We start from the raw sequence: 23,401 nt of genomic DNA, 5'->3' as shown, positions 1-23,401 counted from the left end.
GCGCTGAAAGCCTGGAGACCTGTTCTCCAGGCAGCAGCCAGGCCACAGGGAGTGCCCCCCACACCCCCGCAAACCAAGCTCCTTTTTGACCCCAAGGTATCTCTTTCAGGGATCTAGTTCAGGAGCTCTGGTAGAAAAGTGATCACTGCGACTGAGTCACAAGAGCAGGTGCTCGTATAAAAATGCTACAAGATTTCTTGGTTGCCAGAAGGTCATGGTCCTGGACCTCTGTCTACTGCCTAACAGAAACATTCGCAAAAAGTGGGCTCACAGTGCCCTCTCGTGGTTACAGGGTCTATGTCAGCCTCTGCGACCAGAGTTCTGAGATTTTAAAGCCCACAGTCAACTTTCCCTATATCCCGTTCCTCATCCTTTACATTAAGTATTCCCATTAAAGAAAGAAGGGATGGAGGGAATGTCCACGGAGGTGAAAGGAAAGAAAATTATTAACATTTTCCCTTATTTCAGAAAAGATCATTAGACGACACTGATACATTTTTCTGTTTTGAATATTCTGGTGGATAATGGTAAAAAAAAAAATTGCTATATCCCTTGCTGAGAGGCACAAATGAGTGAGGTAAGCAAGCACCAAGGGGTACAGGGAGGCCAGAAGGAACCCAGCCCGGGAAACCTGGAGGGGAGGAAAAATCCAGAGTCAGAGCTGAGCCTGGAGAGTCTGGACTTGGTGGTTAGGAAAACCCTGGGCCCCGTGTCTGTCACGTACAAACTGTGAAGTTGTGCATAAGTTATTTTGCTTCAGTGAACTTATTTCTTCTAATAATTAGCTCCTCTGATCCCCTGAATTAAACAAGAGGCAGTCAACGCAGTGGCCAAAAGCCCACTCTGGAGCCCGATACCCTGGGAGAATCCCAGCATGACCTCTTCCTGTGTGGCCTCGGGTGAACTGTCAAACCTCTCTATGCCTCACAAATCTGTGTGAGAGTCAGTGGATTAATGCATGTGAAGTGCATAGAAAGGAGCCTACCAAGCACTAAGAGTTAGCTGTGATTATAAACATTCGTGTGTAACATACCTAGAATAGGATCAGGTCAGTATGTTGGCTCCCTTCCCCTGGAATCTGGCTCTGGGCACAATGCTTACATTCCCATCACATAAACAAACCTGGTCAGTACTCCACAGTACCTTCCCAGTCTGTGGATATCACGCTCTTTCCTCCACAGATCCTTTCCACATGATCTTGAGTCCTTGCAACCTACTTCCCAATCTTCTACTGACATATTTTGGAGGAAGTGGAGCTAACAGGCTTTCCTCGGGGAAGTCTGAATTCCTTTGACTGCCTAGTTGTGGATCAGAAAGCATTGGTCCTACTGACACCCCTTTAGGAAGGAAGAGGGCCCCTGACATGGGGGCCCAGGATTGCCACTGGAGCCATGCTCACTGACACAAGCAGGGGGCCCCTTGCTTCCGAACGTCACTGTTGAGGCAAGCGGCATGTTCTTGCTCAATCACCTTCTGGGCAGTCCCTAGTGAGGCAGCTGTGGCCACAGAAGAGCTTTTGTCCATAGGGAGCTGACTGGCCGGGAAGGACAGCCAGCACACTAAGTGAGCATCAGCCTGACATCTGTCAGTTGTGACCTGAAGAGCGCCAAGCTGCCGGCCTGTCAGAGTAGCCTGAGGAGGAAGTGGGGAACGTATGCCATCAGGACAAGGTAAACAGTCAAGACCAGGGCTGATGGATTGTTTTTTTTAATTTTACTTTATTTTATTAAGGAATCTCTATGCCCAATGTGGGGCTCAAACTCTCAACCCTGACGTGAAGAGTCGCATGTTCTAATGACTGAGCCAGTCAAGTGCCCTGCCCAAGACCAGGGCCTGTGAAAAAAAAGCATGCCGAGAGTTTATACAAAAACCTTTTATTTACTGTTTGTATACCTTCTCCTCATCCCTATCCCCGATCTGGAACCCAGCCAGCTCCTACAGCTTCCTGCTGTCTGGTTCTTGACACTGGGGCCTCGGGGACAGAGTTAGGGGTTATGAGAGGAGGGAATCTCCTCACCCACCAGTAGTGGAAGTTGAAGGAAGCTTTCCTGCCCGGCTGAAGCTCCAGCAGCCTCCCAGGGGAGCCCCTCAAGTCAGAGGACCGATCCCCCACCGGACGGATGGGAGGAAGAGATAACACGTGTCTCTCAGGGGCCCAGAGGCTCCCTGTCACTCACTGTTCCTACAGCACGCCCAGGCTCCAGAGCTGAACCAATCTCTCACCTGGAGATGGAGCCCAGCATCAAAGGGAAGGGGTCTGGGGGAGGGGTGGAGCATGCAGAAGTTCTGGGTCCTAATCAACAAACGGGAAACAGAAGAGGTTGGCCTGGTTGAACTGAAAAGGGAAAGGGGGAAGGAGGCTGCGGGAGCCCACGGGATGGGTTACTGGCCTGGGGTCGGGCCAACTGGACACCTGTGAAGAGACATTATAGCCCGCCGGAGAATGGGCACTTCCAGCTCCACAATCACCTGGAAGGAGAAGGGAGCCCTGTCCCCACTTAGACCAAGGGCTCGTGACCCAAGAAACACAACTGGTCTGAGAGGGCCAGAAAAGGGCAGCCAGCACTTGTCTGTCAGGCATGGGCTTGGCTGCCTCATTGGTAACCACAGCCCACTCTGGGTGGTGTCACCCGTCTACCGTTACTGTCCACCCCCCCTCCAGCAGATGGATATTGCCACCCAGACTCCAGCTGGCAGGGTAGAAACAAGGACCCCAAGCTCCGGGGCCCTTCCCTGGATGAGGCCTTCCCCTGGAGATGTCAGGGCCCTTTCCCACAGTCCCATTGCCATGAGCCAGACAGAGAGAAACCTCCTGGGAGGGCACTGCACCCTCAGGTTCTCCAGAAGACAAGACCCTGGGGAAGCACTCTCAGGGAGGATGAAGAACCTCAGAATGTCCTCTGCTCCTCTTCGCTAGCCCAGGTCCCGCTCTCCGGGCTCAGAAGTCTGAATCTGCATCCATGAGCTCAGCCTCCATCAGGTTGGTGCGGGAGTGAATGGGCCCCAGCCCCTGCCGGCAGCCCTGAGCCCAGGCCGTGGTAACTGGGGCACTGGGCAGAAATGGATCCTGCAGGGGACCGGGCTCTGGGCAGAAAGGGTTGGAGACCAGGGTCCAGGCTCTCTGTCGGCAGGATTCCCCAGCTCCCCAGGCCCCTGCAGCCACCAAGCACTTCTGCCGGGGCAGCTGAGGCAGGCGAGGAACAGCGCTGGCGGAGGGGGCAGGGGCGGGGGGGTGAAGTTCAGGGGGTGGTGCCAGTGGGCACACCTCCTTCTTCCTCTTCCTCCGCTTCTTCTTCCGGCCCAGGCGCTTCTCTAGCTCTGGGGAGATCTCCGCCTCAACCAGCCACAGGTTGGCTTTCTCCTCTGGGGGCACTGACAGCAGGAGAGAGTACGGGAGCTTGGGATGCTGGCTCCGTCCACATCACCCGCTCTCTCCTCAGACCCCTATTTTTGAGCTCTGAGACCCACAACTCTAGGTCTCTAGTGCCTCAGCCCCACACTCTAGACCCACCAGGGCCTTCCTTTCTCCTCCCCTCTGGCAGCTGCTGGTGCTCTAGTCCCAAGAACCCCCAACCTCCATGCCCCCCACCTTCCTACAGAAGCCTGACTCCTTGTACCTGGAGTTGCCACAGGGGTGACAGACACATCCTGGGGCAGTATGGCTCCTCTCCGAGCCACCATCTTCGTGACATGCTGGGCCCAGGCAGAGGACACATCGGCGGAGGGCTCATTGAGGTCAAAGGCCAAACCCGCTGTGGGGATGGAAGGAAAGGCTAAGCATCATGACTGCCTTGGATGACAGTTCCTCCCCTACCTTCTCCCAGCAGCTCCCTCCCCGTCCACCAAGCCCAGAAAGCCCACACAGGTGATCATAGTGATCTACCCAGTCCTAGTCTGAAGAGTAGGGCTTCACTAGAGCCCAGGAGCCCAGTTCCTGGAACCCTCACTTACTCTAGCCCAGGGAGAGCAACTGGAGAAGACAGAAGAAGGGAGAGGAGATGAGTCCTTTCGAAACCAAAGTACCAGCAAGCAGACCCAAGGGCTGAAGCAGAGGGCAGCATAGCCAGGGAGGGAAGGGGGACTGGAGAGAGTTGAGTGTGTAAGAAGAGACTGGGGTGCTTTATTCCTCCCAGCTTTCCAGACAGCCCACGTGTCCACACCAGCACAGGGGGACGGGGCCCAGGTACTATGGGCGTTGAGGGGCTCGAGTGGAGGAAAGTGGCCCGAAGCTCACCCACAGGCCCATCGTGGGAGACAGTGTGCATGCTGAAGGAGAGCTCCTGGCCTGGGTTCTGGAGCAGCTCACGCCGCTTGGAGAAGGCCTTGGCAATCATTTTGCTCTTCTTGATGCGTTTGGGCTCATCATCACTCTGCCCAGTCAACCTGAGAGCAGAAGGGGTGGGGGGAGGGAAAATGGAGGAGCAGCCACTTTCCACCAAATCTTGTGAAAGACCAGTGAAGCCATTCCCTCCAGGGAAGCAGCCTCCAGAGGGCCCCAAGTGCCTCGAGGACTCTGCCAGGAAGTGGGGACAGAATTCAGGGCTCCTGTAAGCTGCCCAGGACTCAAACCACTCCGATCATTCCACTCTTAGAAGATGCTGACCGCTGGCTCAGCACACAATCCGTTCTCCCAAGGACAGGAGGTGTCACCAGGGGGCAGTGCTGAGCCAAAGAGAAGGCAGCTTCAGGCAGTCCGGTGCAGACCCTTAGAAAACCAGCCGGCCCCAGACTGCCAGGACACCAGGGAGCCCACATCATCTATCGGTGGGGACACCAAGCCTGAGAGAGTAAAGCTGCAAGGTCAGAACCAGCTGCCTCCTGACCCCACCTGCACCAGGTGCGCCTCCAGATGAGCAGCGTGGCCTTGGTCCAGACCCAGGTGCTCATGGCAATGCCGGTTCCAAACATGGCAAACAGGTTGATCTTCTCCACCAGGAGGCTAGGGCGATTCTTGATTTCACAGTCGGGGATGGGCTTCTTGGTTGGCAGTCCGATGGTCACGTTGGCCTGGCACCTATGGCGGGGAGGAGGGGGCGGGCAGCAGACAGCGAGGCTTTCTGGGTCTCCTGAGTGGTACCCACACAATCGATCCAAAGACTTCAGAAGGAGCTAAGCCCCACAGCCATGATTCACCACCCTGGGTGCCCGTTAGTCACTTGGGACATTCGAGTTACTTTTAATAACTGTTAGTGTCTGGGTCACACCCCAGACAATTAAGTCAAATCTCTGGGGGAGGACCAGGCATCAGTGTGGTTTAAAGACTGGAAGCTGGGGACGCCTGGGTGGCTCAGTTGGTTAAGCGGCTGCCTTCGGCTCGGGTCATGATCCCAGCGTCCTGGGATCGAGTCCCACATCGGGCTCCTTGCTCGGCAGGGAGCCTGCTTCTCCCTCTGCCTCTGCCTGCCACTCTGTCTGCCTGTGCTCGCTCTCTCTCTCTCTCTAACAAATAAATAAATTAAAAAAATTAAAAAAAAAAAAAAAAAAAAAAAGACTGGAAGCTGGAGCCTTTACGGAAGAGCCGGAGGCAGCCAGGACAGGGACTGGTGTCCATTTTAATGAGCCCCATAACTGTCCTTCCCGCCATCAGCAAGTGTTTCCACGGGTGAGCTGCCTTACTCTCAGATTCCTCTCATGGGGACACAAAAAAAGCACAGACAAAGCCGCCAAGCATTAACAGGTTAACCTATCGTGGAGAGGTAACTACTTCTGTGCAGGGCTCTATAATAGGCTCCGTGAAAGTATGTGAGAATTAGAACGGCCAACACAGAGTTGTCGCCGTTACACACACTAGCCAGACCGTGGCTCGTGCAGAGAAGAGGGCAGAGCTGAGCCAGGGAAGGAATGCCATCTGCCGTGTTCGCAGATTACAGAGCAAATGACATCTTGGGCGCCCAGAGCGAGACAGGCAGATTCACCTGCCGTGGGAGGCAGGAACCCGGGGCTGAGGGGCAAGAACGGCAGGGTCCGCAGTCCTGGCTGCAGCTCCTATGGCAGCTGACCACCCCCGCCCCAGCCCCCAGCCCCACACTCACAGCACGTAGTCCCGGAAGCTCCGCTCCCACTCAGCCTGGTTGAAGAAGTCGTAGAAATGGCAGCTGAAGGTGATGAGCACAAAGCCGAAGGCCAGGAAGCCAAAAATGCCTGGGGAGGGCCAGGGTGGGACAGAGCATTACCAATCCCAGGTGCAGGGGCCGCAGTGGGGACCAGCCCCACTTGGGCCTGAAAGATAGCTGAGTCTGGGGTGAATCCACGGCAGGCTCAGTTTGCTGTGTTCTTCAAAATAAGGCCCAAAGGGCACTTGAGCCAAGTGTGGAGCAGGGGACACGAGGAAGCAGTCCTGGCGTGAACTTGAATTCTTCTGTCCAAGAAGGTCCCTTTGAGTTGCTACCACCATCACCCCCCCACACACGTGTGTGTGCCCCAAAGCCTTGTCTTGTCCCCCTGGCTGCTAACTTGCACCACTGACACTGCATCCCCCCAGACCCTGTCCTGCAGGTCCCACAGCCCCAGGAGGGTACAGTGTTGGACTGGCCAGCATCTCAGGCCAACGGCCCTGGGGGTCCACTCACCCAGACGCAGCATGGTTTCGTTGATCTTGCTGGCAGCCTTCTCACTCAGCAACCCGGGATGGTTGCTCTTGATGGAAAACAGAGTCATGACTCCTGAACATAAGAGAGACCCCAGGCATGAGTGGGGGCAAGGCCACTCTCTCCCGGGAGGTTTGGGTACAGCAGGGAGTCCCCAGTCTGATTGCTGCTATGATTTAAAGCTTGGGGAACTGGAGACCCTGGAGAAAGGAAGCACAGTTGGTGGGAGATGTGCTGTGTACTGGAAAGACCGGGGCAGAGTCCAGGATAGACAGACAACAAGGGAGAGGAAGGGCCTGGGTCCTGCTCTAGCCATCCCTAAGCAAGGCAGCCAGGTCAAAGCTGTGCTGATGGAAAAGGCAGAGAAAGAGACGCGAGAACAGTGCTAGCCAACAGAAACACAACGTCAGCCACATACAGAATCTCAATCCGTCCAGCAGCCACAGGAAAGAAGTAAACAGATGCAAGTAGCGCTGATTTCCATACGTTTCATAAGCAGTATGTCATTGTTTATTTAATTAACATCTCAACATGGAACCCATAGAACAAACTATTAGTGAGATGGTTTGCTTTCTCTGTGCGAGGTATTTGCAATACAGCGCGGATTTCATACTCAGGACACAGCTCAGGCTGGACGAGTTTCAGCATATGTGGCTGGTGGCGACCACAGAGGACAGCAGATACAAAACATGCATCAGAGGCCCAGAGACGGCCAGCAAGAGGTGGGCTGAACAGAAGAAGACTGACGGCACAGGGGGAGGAAGCTGAAGATTACCAAGAAAATGCAACGCGAGTGAGCTAAGAGAGAGGGAGGCTCACTGCGGAGGTGGCGGATTCAGATGGGAAATGAGGTAACAGTGAATCTGTGTGTGTTGTGGAAACTTCGTGGGTAGGGAATGGATGAAGAGCCAGGCTCCAAGAGGTGGAGAGCAGATAGAAATTCGGGGTGCACACACATGACTGAAGGCCCTGAGCTGGTGAATGGGGACAGGGCGGGCTCTTTAGCACATGAGAGTAGCTGCCCCAGGGACCCAGCTCAGGATCTGTTCCACCACAGGCTGTGAGCCCTGGCCCCTGGGCCTGGAGTAAGGGGCTGCATTTCCCTGGCCAGACACCAAGGGCCATGACACTGTGTGTGGCTCGAGTGGGCACCTTCTACGTAGCACCGAGGCCCTGGGTGAGCTGACAGAGGTGCCACTGCAAAGGCAGCAGAACTGGCAGGTCCTCGCTCCTACTTCCACAGAGCAGGTGCCCAGAGGATTTTGTCACCCAGCTGGCACTGGCCCCGGACGCTCACTCACCTCGGATGAGGAAGTAACCTCCCACAATGAGCACCAGGCCAATCGGGGCCAGAACGAAGCCGGCCCGGTATCGGTAGTTCTTGTAGCCAACGAAACAGATGCCGCTCACAGAGTCCCCATCCACCTGAGGCAGGAAGGGGTGGGGGGATGGGACAGAGTGGCTCACCAGGCCCCCTTACTCAAACCCACTCCACTCACGTCCCCAGCCCCCTACCAGTCACTGTACCTGGGCCACGGCAAGGATTGCCACAGTGAGGACAAAGGGGAGTGACCACGTGAGCAGATGGAAGTAGGAGGTCTTGCCGGAGAGAGGCTGGTAGGTGGTGCCCAGGGCTTTGAAGGAGGTGTGCCAGGCATAGGTGAGGACCACAAACCAGACAACACCAGCCATCAGGGCGTAGTACACGATGACAAAGATGATGACGCAGGACAGGGTCTCGTTGGAGCTGTGCAGACATGTGACATGTCTCTTGGGGAGGTCATTCTGTACTCCCTTCATCAGTTCTCTGCACCCTATCCCCCCGACCCTTGGCTTCTCAGGTCTGGAGGTTCCCTACGAGTCAGGGCTTGGAGACAGGACCCAGGGTAGATTCGAAGAGGGTGGGGAAGATGCCCCTTGGAGCAGATGCGAACCATCACAGCCCACTCCAGAACCTGCTGGAATCTCTGGGCACCCTGGGCAGAGCTGAATCCGACACTAAAATCTCACTTTTAAGCCCAACCTGTCCCTTTTGGGGGAAACACACATTTCAGCCTTCTGCCCCTCTCCCTCCCTTCTGGGTCCCCAAGACACCTACGTGGGCTCCCCAAGCCTCATGGTGCCATCTGCCCGGCAGACGATCTCTCGGCGGGCGCCGTCCATGAACTGGGCCAGCCAGCCAATGCTCCCCACAAAGAAACACGCATTGACATAGAAGAGAATGACAGCGGGGTAGCGATTCGAATTCCGCCAGTCAGCCACAAATGTGGCCTGGAAGAGAGAAGTGAGGGGCCGCTCTATGAGGTCAGGGTGATTCTGCTGCCACACACGCCCTGGTCTGAACACCGGGCCCCTCTTTTCCAGACCCTTCCCTGGGGGCCCAACCAGGTCACTGCCTCCCCACTTCCCTCTGCCCCCGCAGCCCAGCCAATCGACAATACACTTCCTTCCCACTTTATGGGCTGCGCATTCTAGGCCCCCTTTCCCCTGACCATTCTCCCCGCCATCCCCCTCCAGGCCTGCAACCCCACCCCCACCCCCCCACCCCACCCCCACTGACCAGGGTGAAGAGCGTGCAGAGGCCTGTGACTGCCCCGAAGGTGGCAATGTAGCTGTGCATGTCGTGGTGCTCGGCCTCAGTGAACAGCGGGTTCTGGCACTGGATCCCACAGCCCTCCACGTCCTCATACCAGCTCTTGGGGTTGTCAGTCCGAACCAACGGAGCCTCGCACTGGCCCGAACTGTTGAACTTGATGTTCTGCATCTCATTCTGGCACAAGGGAAGGGGAGAAGGCAGTGCAAAAGGGAGCAGGGGGCCCAGAGGCGCCCTCTGGTTGAACACGAGGCCTAGGGGTAGCACGGCGGACTGCCAGAGAGCACAAGCTGGAGACAGCCTTCCAGCTTCTGAATCCCAGTCCAGCCACTCAGTGACAAATGATGTCAATAGTCTGGAGCAAATTATTTGACCCGTTACCTCAGTTTCCCCAGCTATAAGAGAGTTGTTGCTACTTCACGGTGTGAGGTAAGGGTTAAATGAAGAAATAGATGTAAACGGCTCATAGGGTATTTGGCAGGTAGTGAGTATAATAACCAGTATTATTACCAGAATCACTGCTGCTATCATTACTTATGAGCTCTCCTTTATTGCCAGAAGGTCACCCTCCTGTCTCCATGTCTCTAGTTGTTGTATGTGTACTTACCATCGTTCCCTAAATACATGATAACCATCTTGGAGAAGGCGTTCCTGTCATCCATGATGCCCAAAACCCCCCAACACCTCGTAGAGTGGGTGCTCCAAAAATATTTGTTGAACACAGTTATCTTTTATAAATAAGCAGATAATCCCTAGCAGACGGGCCCAGCCAGTGAGAGTGTTTGGGTACATGGCTCCTGGACCCCATGGCTGCAGATTTGGGGTCTCGCAGCAGAGAAGGCTGGGGGGCTCCCCTGTCCCTGCCTCCTGGGGGGGCCCTGCCCTAAGCCTGGGGCTTGCCCCTCAAAGCACTCACCGGGCAGCCCTCGGGGAAGCGGTCAGGGGTGCAGCGCAGGAAGTCAGGCCAGCCGCGCTCCCGCTCCACAATGGCACAGGGCCCTCGGGTGGCCTGGCAAAGGGTACGGCTGGGCAGCTCCACCCGGTCATTCTCGCATTTGGGCATGTACACAGCACACAGCAGGGGCTGGATTACTGCCCAGCAGCGGGGGGCATTCCGGAGGCCTGCAGGGAGGCAACAGTATGAATACGTTGCAGTGAAAGCCCTCCGCATGGCGACCCCCAGCCACAGCTGCTCCCGGGCCGAAGGCAAGTCTCTGGGCCACAAGGCTAGCAGCTGCCAGGCACGGTGTCTCCCAACAGGGCATTTGGGCAGCACGATTCTTGGTGCTGCAGGACTGTCCGACAGAGTGCAGGAACTTTAGCCTCCCTATGCTCCTGCCACTAAATGCCAGCAGAACCCCGAAGTCATGATGACAACCCCAAAATGCCCCTCTTTCTTGCCCTTCCTCCAGGGTCGGTGACTGGAAGAAGGCCTGAAGGGAAGCTTCTGGGATACTGGTAACGTTCCATTTCTCGATCTGGCATCGGCTACGTGTGTGTCTCGCCTTGTGAAAAGCAAGCCTGTGATCCATGCACTCCTCTATATGTATCTGGTAATTCAATTTAAGTTTTTAAAAAGCAGCCTCCGTTTCCAAATGCCCTGCCAGGGAGTATTAGTGCCTCTGGCTGAGAACCCCAAGTCGACTTGCCTTTTACCTTCTCAGGGGCATTCTTAAAACGTTCTACAGGTCTCTTCCAGGGGAAAGGGAGGTGGTGGGACCCACCCCACGAGGGGCTCATGCACCAGAACCAGACGTGGCCCCTTGCCCAGATCCCAGGATCCTTGTTCCTCTTACCAAGCTGAGGTGAAACAGAGAACAGGTGGGAGCTTAAGAAGAGGTAGTCAGGGAGTCCTCCAAAGCCAGAGGAGGAAACAGGAAATCAGATGGAGAAAAACAGAGGAGGCTCTGTCCAGTGCAGAGGGAGGAAACGTGTTGTCAGCAAGACAGAAACAGGTGGAGGTCTCCCGGCACCCCTGTCCCAACCCAGGCCTCTCCCCTGCTCCCCAGTGGCTAGGCCCACTCAGCATTCTGCCCCCCCTGCCCCTCCCGAGTCATTCCCTGCTTCAGGAACACCTGCTGCCCACACAGGAAGTTGTGTTAGGAGAAGCTTCTAAGGATGTTAGACCAAAGTGGGTGACTGCCACACTATCAGGCTGGAGGTGATGCGGCAGGTGTCTGCCCTTTTTGAGAGGAAAGCAATACAGTAGAGGGATACAGGGCACGGAAACTACAATGAACCTCCCTGGGTCCAAGCTTTGGCTCTACCACTTCCCAGCTGTGTGATCTTGGGCAAATTACTTTATCTCTAACCTCAATTTCCTCATCTGTGAAATGGGGATAACAGAGTTACCTCATGGTAATGTGAAGAGTTAGATAATGTACTGAATGTGTTTAGCATGGTACTCGTCAGACAGGAGGCACTCAGGAAATACCAGCTATTATTACTCATTGGCAATCTCTGACCATTCACAGCTCGCACTACCCCAAAGACTATTCCCAGGGCACACAGCAAGTTCCTGGCAAAAAGCAATGTCCTGGGATGCCTGGGTGGGTCAGTAGGTTAGGCGTCTCCCTTCAGCTCAGGTCATGATCCCAGAGCTCCCTGCTCAGTGGAGAGCCTGTTTCTCCCTCTGCCTGCTGCTCCCCCTGCTTGTGCTCTCTCTCTCTCTGACAAATAAATAGACAAAATCTTAAAAAAAAAAAAAAAAAAAAAAGACCTCTAAAAAAGAAAGCAGCAGCAGCAGCAGCAACAATGTCCTCAGTTAATTGTTCCCAGACCTGACTCAAATCAAAATCAACTGTGGACCCTTATCGTTCTAGATGGAGAAACCCACTCTCAGAAATTCTGACCAAGTGGGTATGGATGGAGAACACAGCCATGGTTGCCAGGAGTTGGGTAGGAGGAGAATTTGCCTACAAAGGGGCAGCACGAGGGAATATTTGGGTCTGATGGGATTGTCACTTTTTTGAGTGTAGTGGCTGGTTACGTAACTATGTGTTTGTCTAAATTCATAGAACTGTACAACAAAGAAAAAGTGAATGTTACTGCATGTTTACTGAACAATATATTTAAAATGGGGGGGCTCACTGGAGTGAAATGTATTTTTTTTTTTTTAAATAAGATTTTATTTATTCATTTGACACAGAGAGAGACAGTGAGAGAGGGAACACAAGCAGGGGGAATGAGAGACAGAGAGGGAGTAGCAGGCTTCCACCGAGCCAGGAGCCTGATGCGGGACTCGATCCCAGGACACCGGGATCATGACCTGAGCCGAAGGCAGATGCTTAGCAACTGAGCCACCTAGGCGCCCCAAAATGTATTCTTGAGGATCAGCAAGCAGTAGATTAATAAAAGCATTGTGTTATTTTTCAGCATTTTGTAATATCTGCAGTAATCAACTTCTAAAACTGTGGAATTTTGTTGTTTTTCTTTTTTTTCTTATTTTAAATATTGTTTTGTACCTTAAAAATAAACTCCCCAAGGAAAAATAATTAAAAAAATATTAAAAGAACTATCTAGGGAAAAAATAATTTGGATCCTTACCCCATTTCTTACATAAAAATAAATTCCAGATGAATCAAAATGACTACATGAGTTTTAAATATTAAAGTACCAGAGGAAAAGATGGGAAATGGTTTTTAAAATCTTGAAGTAGAGAAGGCTTTCTGACGTCTGACACAAAACTCAGAAACCATAAAATAGAAGGTTTTAAAAGACTTCAGAAGAATAGATAAATTCAGTAAAGTAAAAAATAAAATCATAAGAAAAGCAACACACTGAGAAAATGTATTTTGGATCCATATCACAGGTAAGGAGCTAATTTCCTTATGTGCATGAAGCTCTTCCACATCAGAAAGAAATTCATAATCCTATAGAAAAATGGGCAAAGACAAAGATCAAACACAAATGGCCTTTAAACACATAAAGAGACATTCAATCTCATTTTTTTTAAAGATTTTAGTTATTTGAGAGAAAAAACATGAGAGAGAAAGAGCACAAGCAGTGGAGTGAGAGAAACAGGCTGCCCATTGAGCAGGGAGCCCAATGCGAGACTCGATCCCAGGACCCTGAGATCATGACCTGAGCCAAAGGCAGATGCCCAACCAACTGAGCCACCCAAGTGCCCCCATCTCACTCTTAATAAACTAAGTGTGAAATAAAGCTACAATGAGATATAATTTTTTAACTTACAGAGTGATAAAGATGAAAACATTTGAAAACGTTGTATTGACAAGAATGTGGGTGGAACTGGCACTCACGAACAGAAATTAATAAATACTTGTCGAGACTATTTGGCATTATCTATCAAAATTTTATACTTGCGATCCCACTTAACATGTTTACAAAGATAATACATAAGATTATTCATTGCAGCATTGTTTGTAACAGCAGAGTAGAAACGGCATGAATGCATAGCCATCAATAGGAGACCAACTACATAAAATATCATAAATTAATATAATAGGACACTATGCATTGAACTCTATGCATTGAAATCTAACTATCTCCAATGCATCTAGTTAAATGGATATGGTTGAGTGAGAACAGCCTGAAGAGCAGGCTACTACTGGTTGTAGGAGGAAAAAGACTCAGGACACAAATACATTTATACATATGTTGGATATCTCTAAAAGGACACACAAAAACCAGTACTGGTGATTGCCTCTAGGAAGGGGAAACCGGTAGCTGGAAGCAGAAGTGGAGGGATTTAACTTGTGTTACTTTTGATTTTTATAGGTGTGCTTACTACCAATTTTTAGAAGTAATTAGTTTTTTAAAAATATGCAAATGACTGAGATGGGGGAATCTCCCTAGAGAAGGGAATAAAATTGTAGACATGAAGGGGACATCAACTTTATCTGTATTGTTTTATTTCTTTGATTTTATTAAAATATGAAACAAAAAGAAAAAAATAAAGACAAGTGTTCTATTAGTCTTGGCATTTTTCTATATTCATAGACTTCTTAAATATTTGTCACAATTTCAACTTTTTTTTAAAAGATTTTATTTATTTATTTATTTGAGAGGGAGCGAGTGAATGAGAGAGAGAGCGCAAGCTAGCACACAAGCCAGGGGAAGAGGCTGAGGGAGAAACAGACTCTCCACTGAGCAGGGAGCCCGACACAGGGCTCGATCCCAGGACCCTGAGACCAGGACCCTAGCTGAAGGCAGAGGCTTAACCCAACTGAGCCACCCAGGTGCCCCACGATTTCAACTTTTTTTTTTTTAAGATTTTATTTATTTGTTTGACAGAGAGAGATCACAAGTAGGCAGATAGGCAGACAGAGAGAGAGAGGAGAAAGCAGGCTCCCTGCCAAGCAGAGAGCCCAATGCGGGACTCGATCCCAAGACCCTGAGATCATGACCTGAGCCGAAGGCAGAGGCTTAACCCACTGAGCCACTCAGGCACCCTGATTTCAACTTTTTAAAAAAGATTTTATTTATTTGAGAAAGAGAGAGCATGCATGGGGGGAGGGCAGAGAAAGAGGGAGAAGCAGACTCCCCACTAAGCAGGGAGCCCAATGCTAGGCTTGATCCCAGGACCCTGAGATCACGACCCGAGCCGAAGGCAGCGGCCCAACCCACTGAGCCACCCAGGCGCCCCCACAGTTGAAACTTTAAAAATAACTTTTTGTGAGGTTCTGATGATCAGCCAAGTTGAAAACCATTGTTCTGTGATTGGCTTAACATTAGGAAAATCAATCAATGCAATTACCACATTAACAGATTAAAGAAGAAAAAAAATCATATGATCGTATCAGTAGATGTAGTAGTTGATAGAGTCCAACAGGCAACCAAGATAAAAAGAAGAATAGGCAAATTAGGAATAAAAGAATACTTCCTTAATCTGATAAAATGTAACTACAGGCACCTACAGTAAACATCATACGTAATAGTGAAGGATGGAAAAGCTTCAGAATACAGAAACACAGTCAGAGATAAGGGACGTTGCTACTTTTACCACTTGTATTTAACTATGTAGTGGGTTTCTTAAGTAGTACATTAAGGCAAAAAAGATTAAAAGATATACACCTTGAAAAGGGAGACACAAAACTCATTCACAAATGAGATGGCTCTGTGTGTAGAATAAATTTAGTTAGTTTACTGGATTCAAAATCAATTGTATTTCTAAATGTCAGCAACAAACAGAAAATGAAATGTGAAGGGGACTATAATAGTATTTTTTAAATGAAATATTTAGGACTATATCTAACAAATTACATTGGAACACTGCACAAAAATTTTAAAAATTGCAAAAATCAAAGATCTAGATAGAAATATATAATGAAATGATTGGAAAGCTCAATATTCTAAAGATGTCTTTTTTTTTTCAAATTAGTCTGTATATTCAATACAATCCCCACCAAAACCACCACCAACTATTTTTACATTAAAACACAAAGGATCAAGAATAGGCCAAACTCTATTAGATACTGCTGTACCATAAATACTGTAAGTGTTATAAGAACAGTGGTGGGTGCTGGGGTGACGCAGTCAGTTAAGCGTCCAACTCTTGGTTTTGACTTAGGTCATGATTTTGTGGTGGTGAGATTAAGCCCCGCAAGGGGCCTCTGCACTCACCACAGAGTCCTTGAGACTCCCGCTTTCTGTCTTCCTCTATCCTCCCACTTGTGCTCTTTCTCTCTCTCTCAAATAAATAAATCTTAAAAAATATATATATATATAAAGAACAGTGGAGGTCCTTGGTTTGGAACTCAGAATTCTTACAGAGAATTAAGGGGCTCATGAACTTGGATGGGAAAAAAATTAGATATAACAGAAATTTAGCCTTGCCTTCAATTATGGATAGAAGCCACATACTATAGTGATGTTATCAGTACTTGTGTTTTTGTTACAGACCTCAAAATATTGTAACTGTTCATCTCCACTTTGACATTATGATGAATATATTAAACTCACAGTTCATCTTACTTAGTGTATTAATAAAGAAGCACATAGGGGCTCCTGGGTGGCTCAGTGGGTTAAGCCTCTGCCTTCGGCTCAGGTCATGGTCCCAGGGTCCTGGGATCAAGCCTCCCCATCAGGCTTTCTTCTCAGCAGGGAGCCTGCTTCCCCCTCTCTCTTTGTCTGCCTCTCTGCCTACTTGTGATCTCTCTTTCTCTGTCAAATAAATAAATAAATAAAACTTAAAAAAAAAAAAAAGAAGCACATGTATGTTAGATCACAAAATTGTTTTAATATAGTTGATATTTATATTTCAATGTAATTCATTTCCTTTGTAATCTTTTTTTTTTTTAAGATTTTATTTATTTATTTGACAGAGAGATAGAGAGAGAGCACAAGTAAGCAGAGTGGCAGGCAGAGGGAGAGAGAAACAGGCTCTCTGCTGAGCAGAGAGCCCGATGTGGGGCTCGATCCCAGGACCCTGGGATCGTGACCTGAGCCAAAGGCAGCTGCTTAAACCAACTGAGCCACCCAGGTGCCCAATTAATTTCCTTTGTAATCTTATATGCTCCTTTTTAATCCTATGTGTTTTACCTTATAAATGTAAAAATATTATACTGAGAAGGGGCCCATAGGTTGTACCAGACTGCCAAAGAGGTTCATAGCCCAAAGAAGGTAAAAGATGTTGCTATAAAGATATGATAATTAAAAAAAAAAGATATGACAATTAAGATGATACATATTGGCAACGGATAGACAAAATAGAGCCATGGAACAGAATAAAGATCCCAGAAACAAACAGATATTTGGACACCTAATTTATGGCAGAGCAGTGGAGAAAGGATATTCTTTTAACAAATTATGTTGAGACATGTATGAAACTAGTGAATTACGTGTCTAAATTGAAAGGAGAATCTAAAAAGTTTTGAGAAGAAAACATAAGATAATAAGTTTATGACTTTGTGTTATGAAAGGACTTTTTTAAAGGTTCATTTAATTATTTGAGAGAGTGTGTGTGTACATAAGCAGGGGTGGGGAGGGGCAGAGGGAGAGAGAGAAGGGAAGCAGACTCTCTGCTAAGCAGGGAACCCCATGCGGGGCAACTTCAGGATCCTGAGACCATGACCTGAGCCAAAACCATGAGTAGGATGCTTAACCAAATGAGCCACCCAGGCACCCCATGAAAAGACTTTTTAAAATAAGACAATAAGCAGTAATCATAAAAAGTTTCATAAATGACTACCTAAAAGCTCAGAACTTCTGTTTAACAGAAGACACAAAGAGAATGAAAAGGCAAGCCACAGAAAATATTTTCAATGCATACAACCAATAAAGGACTCATACCCAGCATAAATAAAGAACCCTTACAGGGGTGCCTGGGTGGCTCACTGGGTTAAGCCTCTGCCTTCGGCTCAGGTCAGGATCTCAGGGTCCTGGGATCGAGTCCCGCATCGGGCTCTCTGCTCGGCAGGGAGCCTGCTTCCTCCCCTCTCTTTCTCTCTGCTTGCCTCTCTGCCTACTTGTGATCTCTGTCAAATAAATAAATAAAATCTTAAAACAACAACAACAACAACAACAAAAACCCTTACAAATCTTATGAAAATGACAGCCCTATAGAAAAATGGGCCAAAGATGTGAACAGAATTTCATAACAGAAAAAATCCAAATGGCCAGTAAACATTTGAAATGGTGCTTCACCTTACTGGTTATCAGGGAAATGCAAACTAAAACCAAAAAACATGCCACAATATACTCGCCAGATTGTCAAGAATGTAAAAGTCTGACTAGACAACACCAAGGGTCAGGAATCATGTGGAGCAATGGTGACTGACTCTTCTGTGGGATTAGTGGGAAACCTAAGTTGGTACAACCACTTTGGAGAACTTTTTTGTATTCCCCACTAACGGTGAAGGTTATGCATGCCTTATTGTCTGGTAATCCCATTCCTCTAAGTAGGTACCCAGGGAAATTTGACCCACGTGCACCAGGATATACATAGAAGAATACTTTTGGCAATGGTATTTACAATGGCCAAAAGTTTAAGAGGCAACTTAAATGTTTAACAACAAGATGGATTTATAGATTGTGATATATTCTACCGTGGAATACTGTTTGACAATAAAAAAATTAAGTTGCAATAACACAGATGAAACTTACAAAAGAATGTGTAATAAAACTAGCCAGGGGACGCCTGGGTGGCTCAGTTGGTTAAGCTGCTGCCTTAAGCTCAGGTCATGATCCTAGGGTCCTGGGATCGAGTCCCACATCGGGCTCCTTGCTCAGCGGGGAGCCTGCTTCTTTCTCTGCCTCTGCCTGCCGCTCTACCTGCTTGTGTTCCTCTCTCTCTCTGTCTCCCTGACAAATACATAAATAAATAAAATCTTAAAAAAAAAAAAAAACTAGCCAGACATAAAAGACAAAAGAAAACACGTATCATGATTTGCTTAAAACTCTAAAACGTTCAAAACTGAAATAAACTGTTTAGGGATTCCAAAACTAGATGATAAAACTATAGAGGAAAAAGGAATTGATAATCAAAAACATTAGGGTAGTGGTTGCTTCTAGAAAAGATGGGATTGAAAAAGAAAGGGGAGCTTCTGGCAGCCCACGATGGTCTAGTTCTTGACTCAGGTGTCCCTTTATAATTATTTGTTATTTAGTACCTCTGCGTTTTATACACTTTCTGTATACATACAGCATCTCACAATTAAAAAGTTAACATTCTTATAGCACCTGGCTGGCTCAGTGAGAGGAGCGTGCAACTCTTGATCTCGAGATTGTAGGTTCAAGCCCCATGTTGGGTGTAGAGATTACTTAAAAATAAAATCTTTAAAAATAAATCAATTAAAAAGTGAAAAATCTAAAGCAAAAATGAAAACTTGGGCCAGTAGATGCTTTTCTGTATTTTCATACCTTCTATATATAGATCTATAAATATATTTATATATATCTTAACTGATTCTCCTTGTCAGCCAGGTTTGGGAATAGCTCTAGGGAAATTCTTTCTGCTCCACCCCTGCAAACAACCCACCATCACCAACATCTCTCCTCACATCACCTCAACCAGATGTCTGAGAGGAAAAGAGAAATTCCTCCCAGCTTCTCTTCTCTCTTCTGGCTCTCTCCTCCTGGCTTCCCCGGCTGGGCAGCAAGGCCACACATTACTGTGCACACACAGCACAGCAGTGGTCGAAGAGGCTACGTGCTGGCTGTCAGGGACCTATTTCCCTCACCAGCCGCAGGTCTCTGCTTCCTTGCCTCATTTAACAAACCAGATTTGGCCCAAGGTGGACCGTGGCCTGTATATTATGTTTGTCTGGTCAGCTTGGAATGCCTGTGAAGAGACATTTCAAGCTATAATGGGGAAAGATGCTGAGTGCCTGAAGAAGCCCAAGTCCAGACAGTCGAAAGATATAGGAGGGACCTGAGTTCTCTACAGATCTAGAAAGTAGTCCAGCCTGAGCTATAAACTGCCTCACTCAATGGCGAACTTCCAAAGGCTCCAGGCTGAGGAAGCACACAGTGTCTGCTCTCTTCGGCAACACCTATTCCAAATCTGCCAGTAATCTCCACAGAGATGTCCATAGAGCACCTCTAATTCACATGGCCCAAATGACACTTTTTTCCTAAACCTACTTCTCCTCCAGGATCCCCAGCTTAGTGAAAAGAAATGATACCACCTTCCTCGCAAGCCTGAAACCTAGGTCCTCTTGCTCACTCATCCCTTCGTCCAACTCTTCGGCAAGTCCCATTGGTTCTAGCTCTGAAAGGCTGGGATCAGTCTACTTCCTTCAGCCGTGCCCATCATCTCTGGATGATGGACCCCCACCTCCATCATGACCACCATCAACTCTCACCTGGACTACTTCAACCATCTCCTAGACAAGCAACCAGACTCCAGGCCCTCCCTCCTCCCGTGGCTTCTTCACACGATACTCAGAGAGATCTTTCTAAAATGCAAATATGATTACATGTCTCCCTCGATCAAGAGCTTTCAGTGGCTCCTTGTTATCTCCTGGATAACACCCAAACTTCTCAATACAGGGTATGAATCCCTTTGCTTTCTAACTCTCTAGGTCTGATCTCTTATAATTCTATCCCTCACATGCTTTGATCCAGCTCTGCTAAAATTCTCACCTCCTCACCTTTGCACACTGTCTCCTCTTCCTATTCCTTCCCAATCCAATCTTGCCTTGGCTCAGGTAATTCCCACCTGGAATAGGCTTAAGGTCAGTTCCTCTGGAGGTCTTTCCTTGTTCCCCCAAATTCTTTGTGTTCCTTCAGCACCCTACCTACCCTGTCACAATACCTCTCACAGGAACTGCTAAAGCTGTTTGTCTGTTTTCTCCTTGATGGTGGGGATCATGTCTGTACTCCTTGTCTTTATACACCCCAGAACCTGATCCACGCTGACATGCAGCAAGCACCCAATGCCTCATTTAATGAATGAGTGGATGGCTGTGTACTCAGAACTCTGAGGCTTAAAAAAAAAAAAAAAAAAAAAAAAGGTGAAGGACAAGGATCTACCTTCAAAAGTTTACAGATGAAAAGACAACTTAGATCATCTTCATCCTTCACCCACAAAAACACCTCCAAGAGCCAGGCGACACTGACCATTCAGACACAGTCAAATGAAGACCTCTGACTCAGGACAGGACCAATCTCTCACTAGAGGCTCCTGGCCAAAGGCCTGTGATTCTTACACCTGGCTCTGATTTCTTCTACCCACCACTGACCCAGCTTGCACCACCATCTGCTTCTGACCCCACTGCCGGCAACACCTAACAGGCAGACCCTGCCCCACCAGAGGCCCAGCTAGTAAGGATCGAAATTGCACAGCCAGCAGATGGTTCTAACTCCGGAATGTTTCCTGCCAAACCTACTTCTACCTGTTCAGCAGCTGCTCTCAGGAGTATGGACTGGAAAGAGGTCCAGACCTATCTCCTTGATTTGATGGTAACAAAGACGGGCGGCATCACACATGCATTTAACTTAGGAGAACTCAAGCACGGGCCCCTGCAAAATAAATAAGGACAGAGAGGTGGGGGGATGGGGCGTGAATATCCTCTCAGTGTGACCAACTCAGAACTGGGTGAGCTCCTTGTACTGAGAGACCTGACTTTCCATTCAACTGGCTCCTAAATGCAGGCCTTCTTTCAGGTAATGCTCAAAGAAGCCTGCTTCTACTTTTTTTCCCTTAATTTTATTTATTTATTTGACAGAGAGAGAGACATCACAAGCAGGCAGAGAGAGAGGGGGGAAGCAGTTTCCCTGCTGAGCAGAGAGCCTGATGCGGGGCTCGATCCCAATACCCTGAGATCATGACCTGAGCTGAAGGCAGAGGCTTAACCCACTGAGCCACCCAGGCGCCCCTGCTTCTACCTTTCTTTTGTGTTCCTTTTTTATTCCTTCAGTCTTCTGCTCTTTTGCATGTATGTAACTTGAAAGACTAAAATTATATTTTCTAGGTATGCCCCTTCTCATAGACTATACATTCCTATACGTTACACATTTCTACAAACATATTACCATAAAAGGAGTGCAGAACTTATGGAACTTATGGTAACTTACGAATTTTTCAAAGCTACCATTGATTATACATGGCTTCTGCCTACATGCCGACTTTAGAACCTGATACCCAATAAGGATGTAGCTCCACAGTGAGTACCATCTTCCAAGTTCCTCATCTGGCATCTGCCAGAGAATGATGCCAGGCCAGGAATGACATGACTTTGTCCAACATCCAGCAATGACTCTGAGAACTCTAATGGCCAAGCTGACAATGACAGGCAGCCTACATATGTTCCCTCCTTCAGGATCATCATCAGCCCCCAGGGCAGAACTGAGATGTAGGGCACCCAAAGCCTGCCCAAAGAAGGAGGTTGCCAAACTGGCTCCTGACTTTTGATTTTCTGTTTCAAGGACAGTTTTGGAATCACACTGACTAGAAGCAAGGGATGACAAGACCAGTTCTCTTCCCCAGGCCCGTCAGGCCCCCAGCCCACAAGAGTGACAAGTGGGGAGAGAATCCACTCCGCACTGCTAAGGAAGGATTTGTTTGGGTTCGCTCTGCAGTTCTGTGGGTTGGCCATAATCCCACCCTGAGGTGAGCGCTCTGGGACTTCAGACCACTTTGAAAGTTTCCACAGGCTCTCAATATCCCAGACTTAAGTGTCCTTCCGCAGCCCTGACCCGCCTGAGGATCCAAATTTCCAAAGTATACACAAATATTATCCTTAGAATAGTCTCATTCCTTCACAACCTCAGAAAAAGATCAGAGTCCCCATTTTTCAGATGAGGAAACGGTGAAATCTCCTGTAAAAACAGGACAAGATCACAGTTCTCTGGACTTTCTGTCTCCCAAAACAAAATTTCTAGAAATTTCTGGTTAACTTTTAATTACTCAACACCAGGGGGTCTCGATTCCGTCACAAATTTCACTCAGTTCTTTCCCCCCCGCCCTGTCCCTCAGTGCCTAAATCTTCTACTTCATCTTTCCTTTTTCCTCTCCAACTCGATTTCCCGGTCGGTTTCTTTTCCAAGATCTAAACACCGCCTCGAATCCCCAAGGACCCCGCTTCCAGGGCGGCACTTAGGTGGGGAGCAGCTCCATTTCTTTAAAAACGTCCTTTCCCGTGGCTCTGAGCCCCCTCCTCATGCCCCCCCCCCCTCCAGCCTTGGCGCACCCACCCTGCTCCGGCCTTTTGTGACCGGCTGCCTAAACTGCCTCGCCCTCCCTCCTCCTCACCGAGGGTCCCATCCTGCTTACAGCCGACACCCAAAGTTTCAGACTGTGTTCCTCCAACTCTCCCGGGTGCAGCTCCCGCCCTCGCCGAGGCTCAGGCCCGAACCTATTCTTAGCAAGAGTCCCGCATCCCACCACGGCAGCCCCGGCTCCGGCTCCCGCGCGCTTACCGGACCAGAGCACGAGCTTGCCGTGCGCTTCTTCCTGGGAGTCCGAGTCTCCGGCCAGCAGCGTGGAGGTGGCCCCGTAGGGCAGCGCCGAGCCCAGGCACACGTTGTAGCGCAGCGGCTCGCAGGGGGCTGCGCGGCCGCAGTGGCTCAGCAGCGGCGGAGGGCCGGTCACGGCCGCGCTCCTTCTCGCGCTCCCGCCCGCGCTCCGCGGCCCAGGCCCAGTCGCGTTCCCGCTCAAGGCCGCCCCCCGGCCCGGGCCCCCCAGCAGCTGCAGCAGCAGCAGCAGCCCCGGGAGCAGGATCTCCGGCCCCCGTGCGAGGCGGGCAGCGGCCATGGCCAAACCCGCCAACTCAGCAGAAGCCCCGGCGCCCCCGCCCGCTCCCCGGAGCCCCCCGGC

At 49.4% G+C, this 23,401-nt stretch overlaps 1 protein-coding gene across 1 annotated transcript; it reads right to left on the bottom strand.

The window, feature by feature from the left end:
- Positions 1 to 1,728: 1,728 nt before the first annotated feature.
- Positions 1,729 to 23,401, bottom strand: SMO (smoothened, frizzled class receptor). The gene is made up of 12 exons (XM_080818226.1): positions 23,005 to 23,401; positions 10,097 to 10,302; positions 9,148 to 9,357; positions 8,686 to 8,858; positions 8,115 to 8,334; positions 7,889 to 8,012; positions 6,570 to 6,662; positions 6,033 to 6,141; positions 4,829 to 5,014; positions 4,235 to 4,383; positions 3,618 to 3,752; positions 1,729 to 3,372 (listed from the first exon to the last, which is right to left on the bottom strand). The coding sequence occupies exons 1-12, from the start codon at positions 23,336 to 23,338 to the stop codon at positions 2,939 to 2,941; spliced, it is 2,373 nt and encodes a 790-aa protein (XP_080674352.1). The 5' UTR covers positions 23,339 to 23,401; the 3' UTR covers positions 1,729 to 2,938.

The sequence above is a fragment of the Martes martes genome, assembly GCF_963455335.1.
Source record: "Martes martes genome assembly, chromosome: 11".
Classification (NCBI taxonomy): Eukaryota; Metazoa; Chordata; class Mammalia; order Carnivora; family Mustelidae; genus Martes; species Martes martes.
The sequence above is the reverse complement of the archived record's forward strand: the minus strand, read 5'-3'. Positions and strand labels throughout refer to the sequence as shown.

Bases quoted from the DNA above. Each gene is read 5' to 3' on its own strand.
- SMO (XM_080818226.1), bottom strand. From the start codon at position 23,338: ATGGCCGCTGCCCGCCTCGCACGGGGGCCGGAGATCCTGCTCCCGGGG. The intron at 10,303-23,004 runs GTAAGCGCGCGG...GCCTCCCTGCAG, and splicing joins CAAGCTCGTGCTCTGGTCCG to GCCTCCGGAATGCCCCCCGC. The intron at 6,663-7,888 runs GTGAGTGAGCGT...TCTTATGTTCAG, and splicing joins AGGTTACTTCCTCATCCGAG to GAGTCATGACTCTGTTTTCC.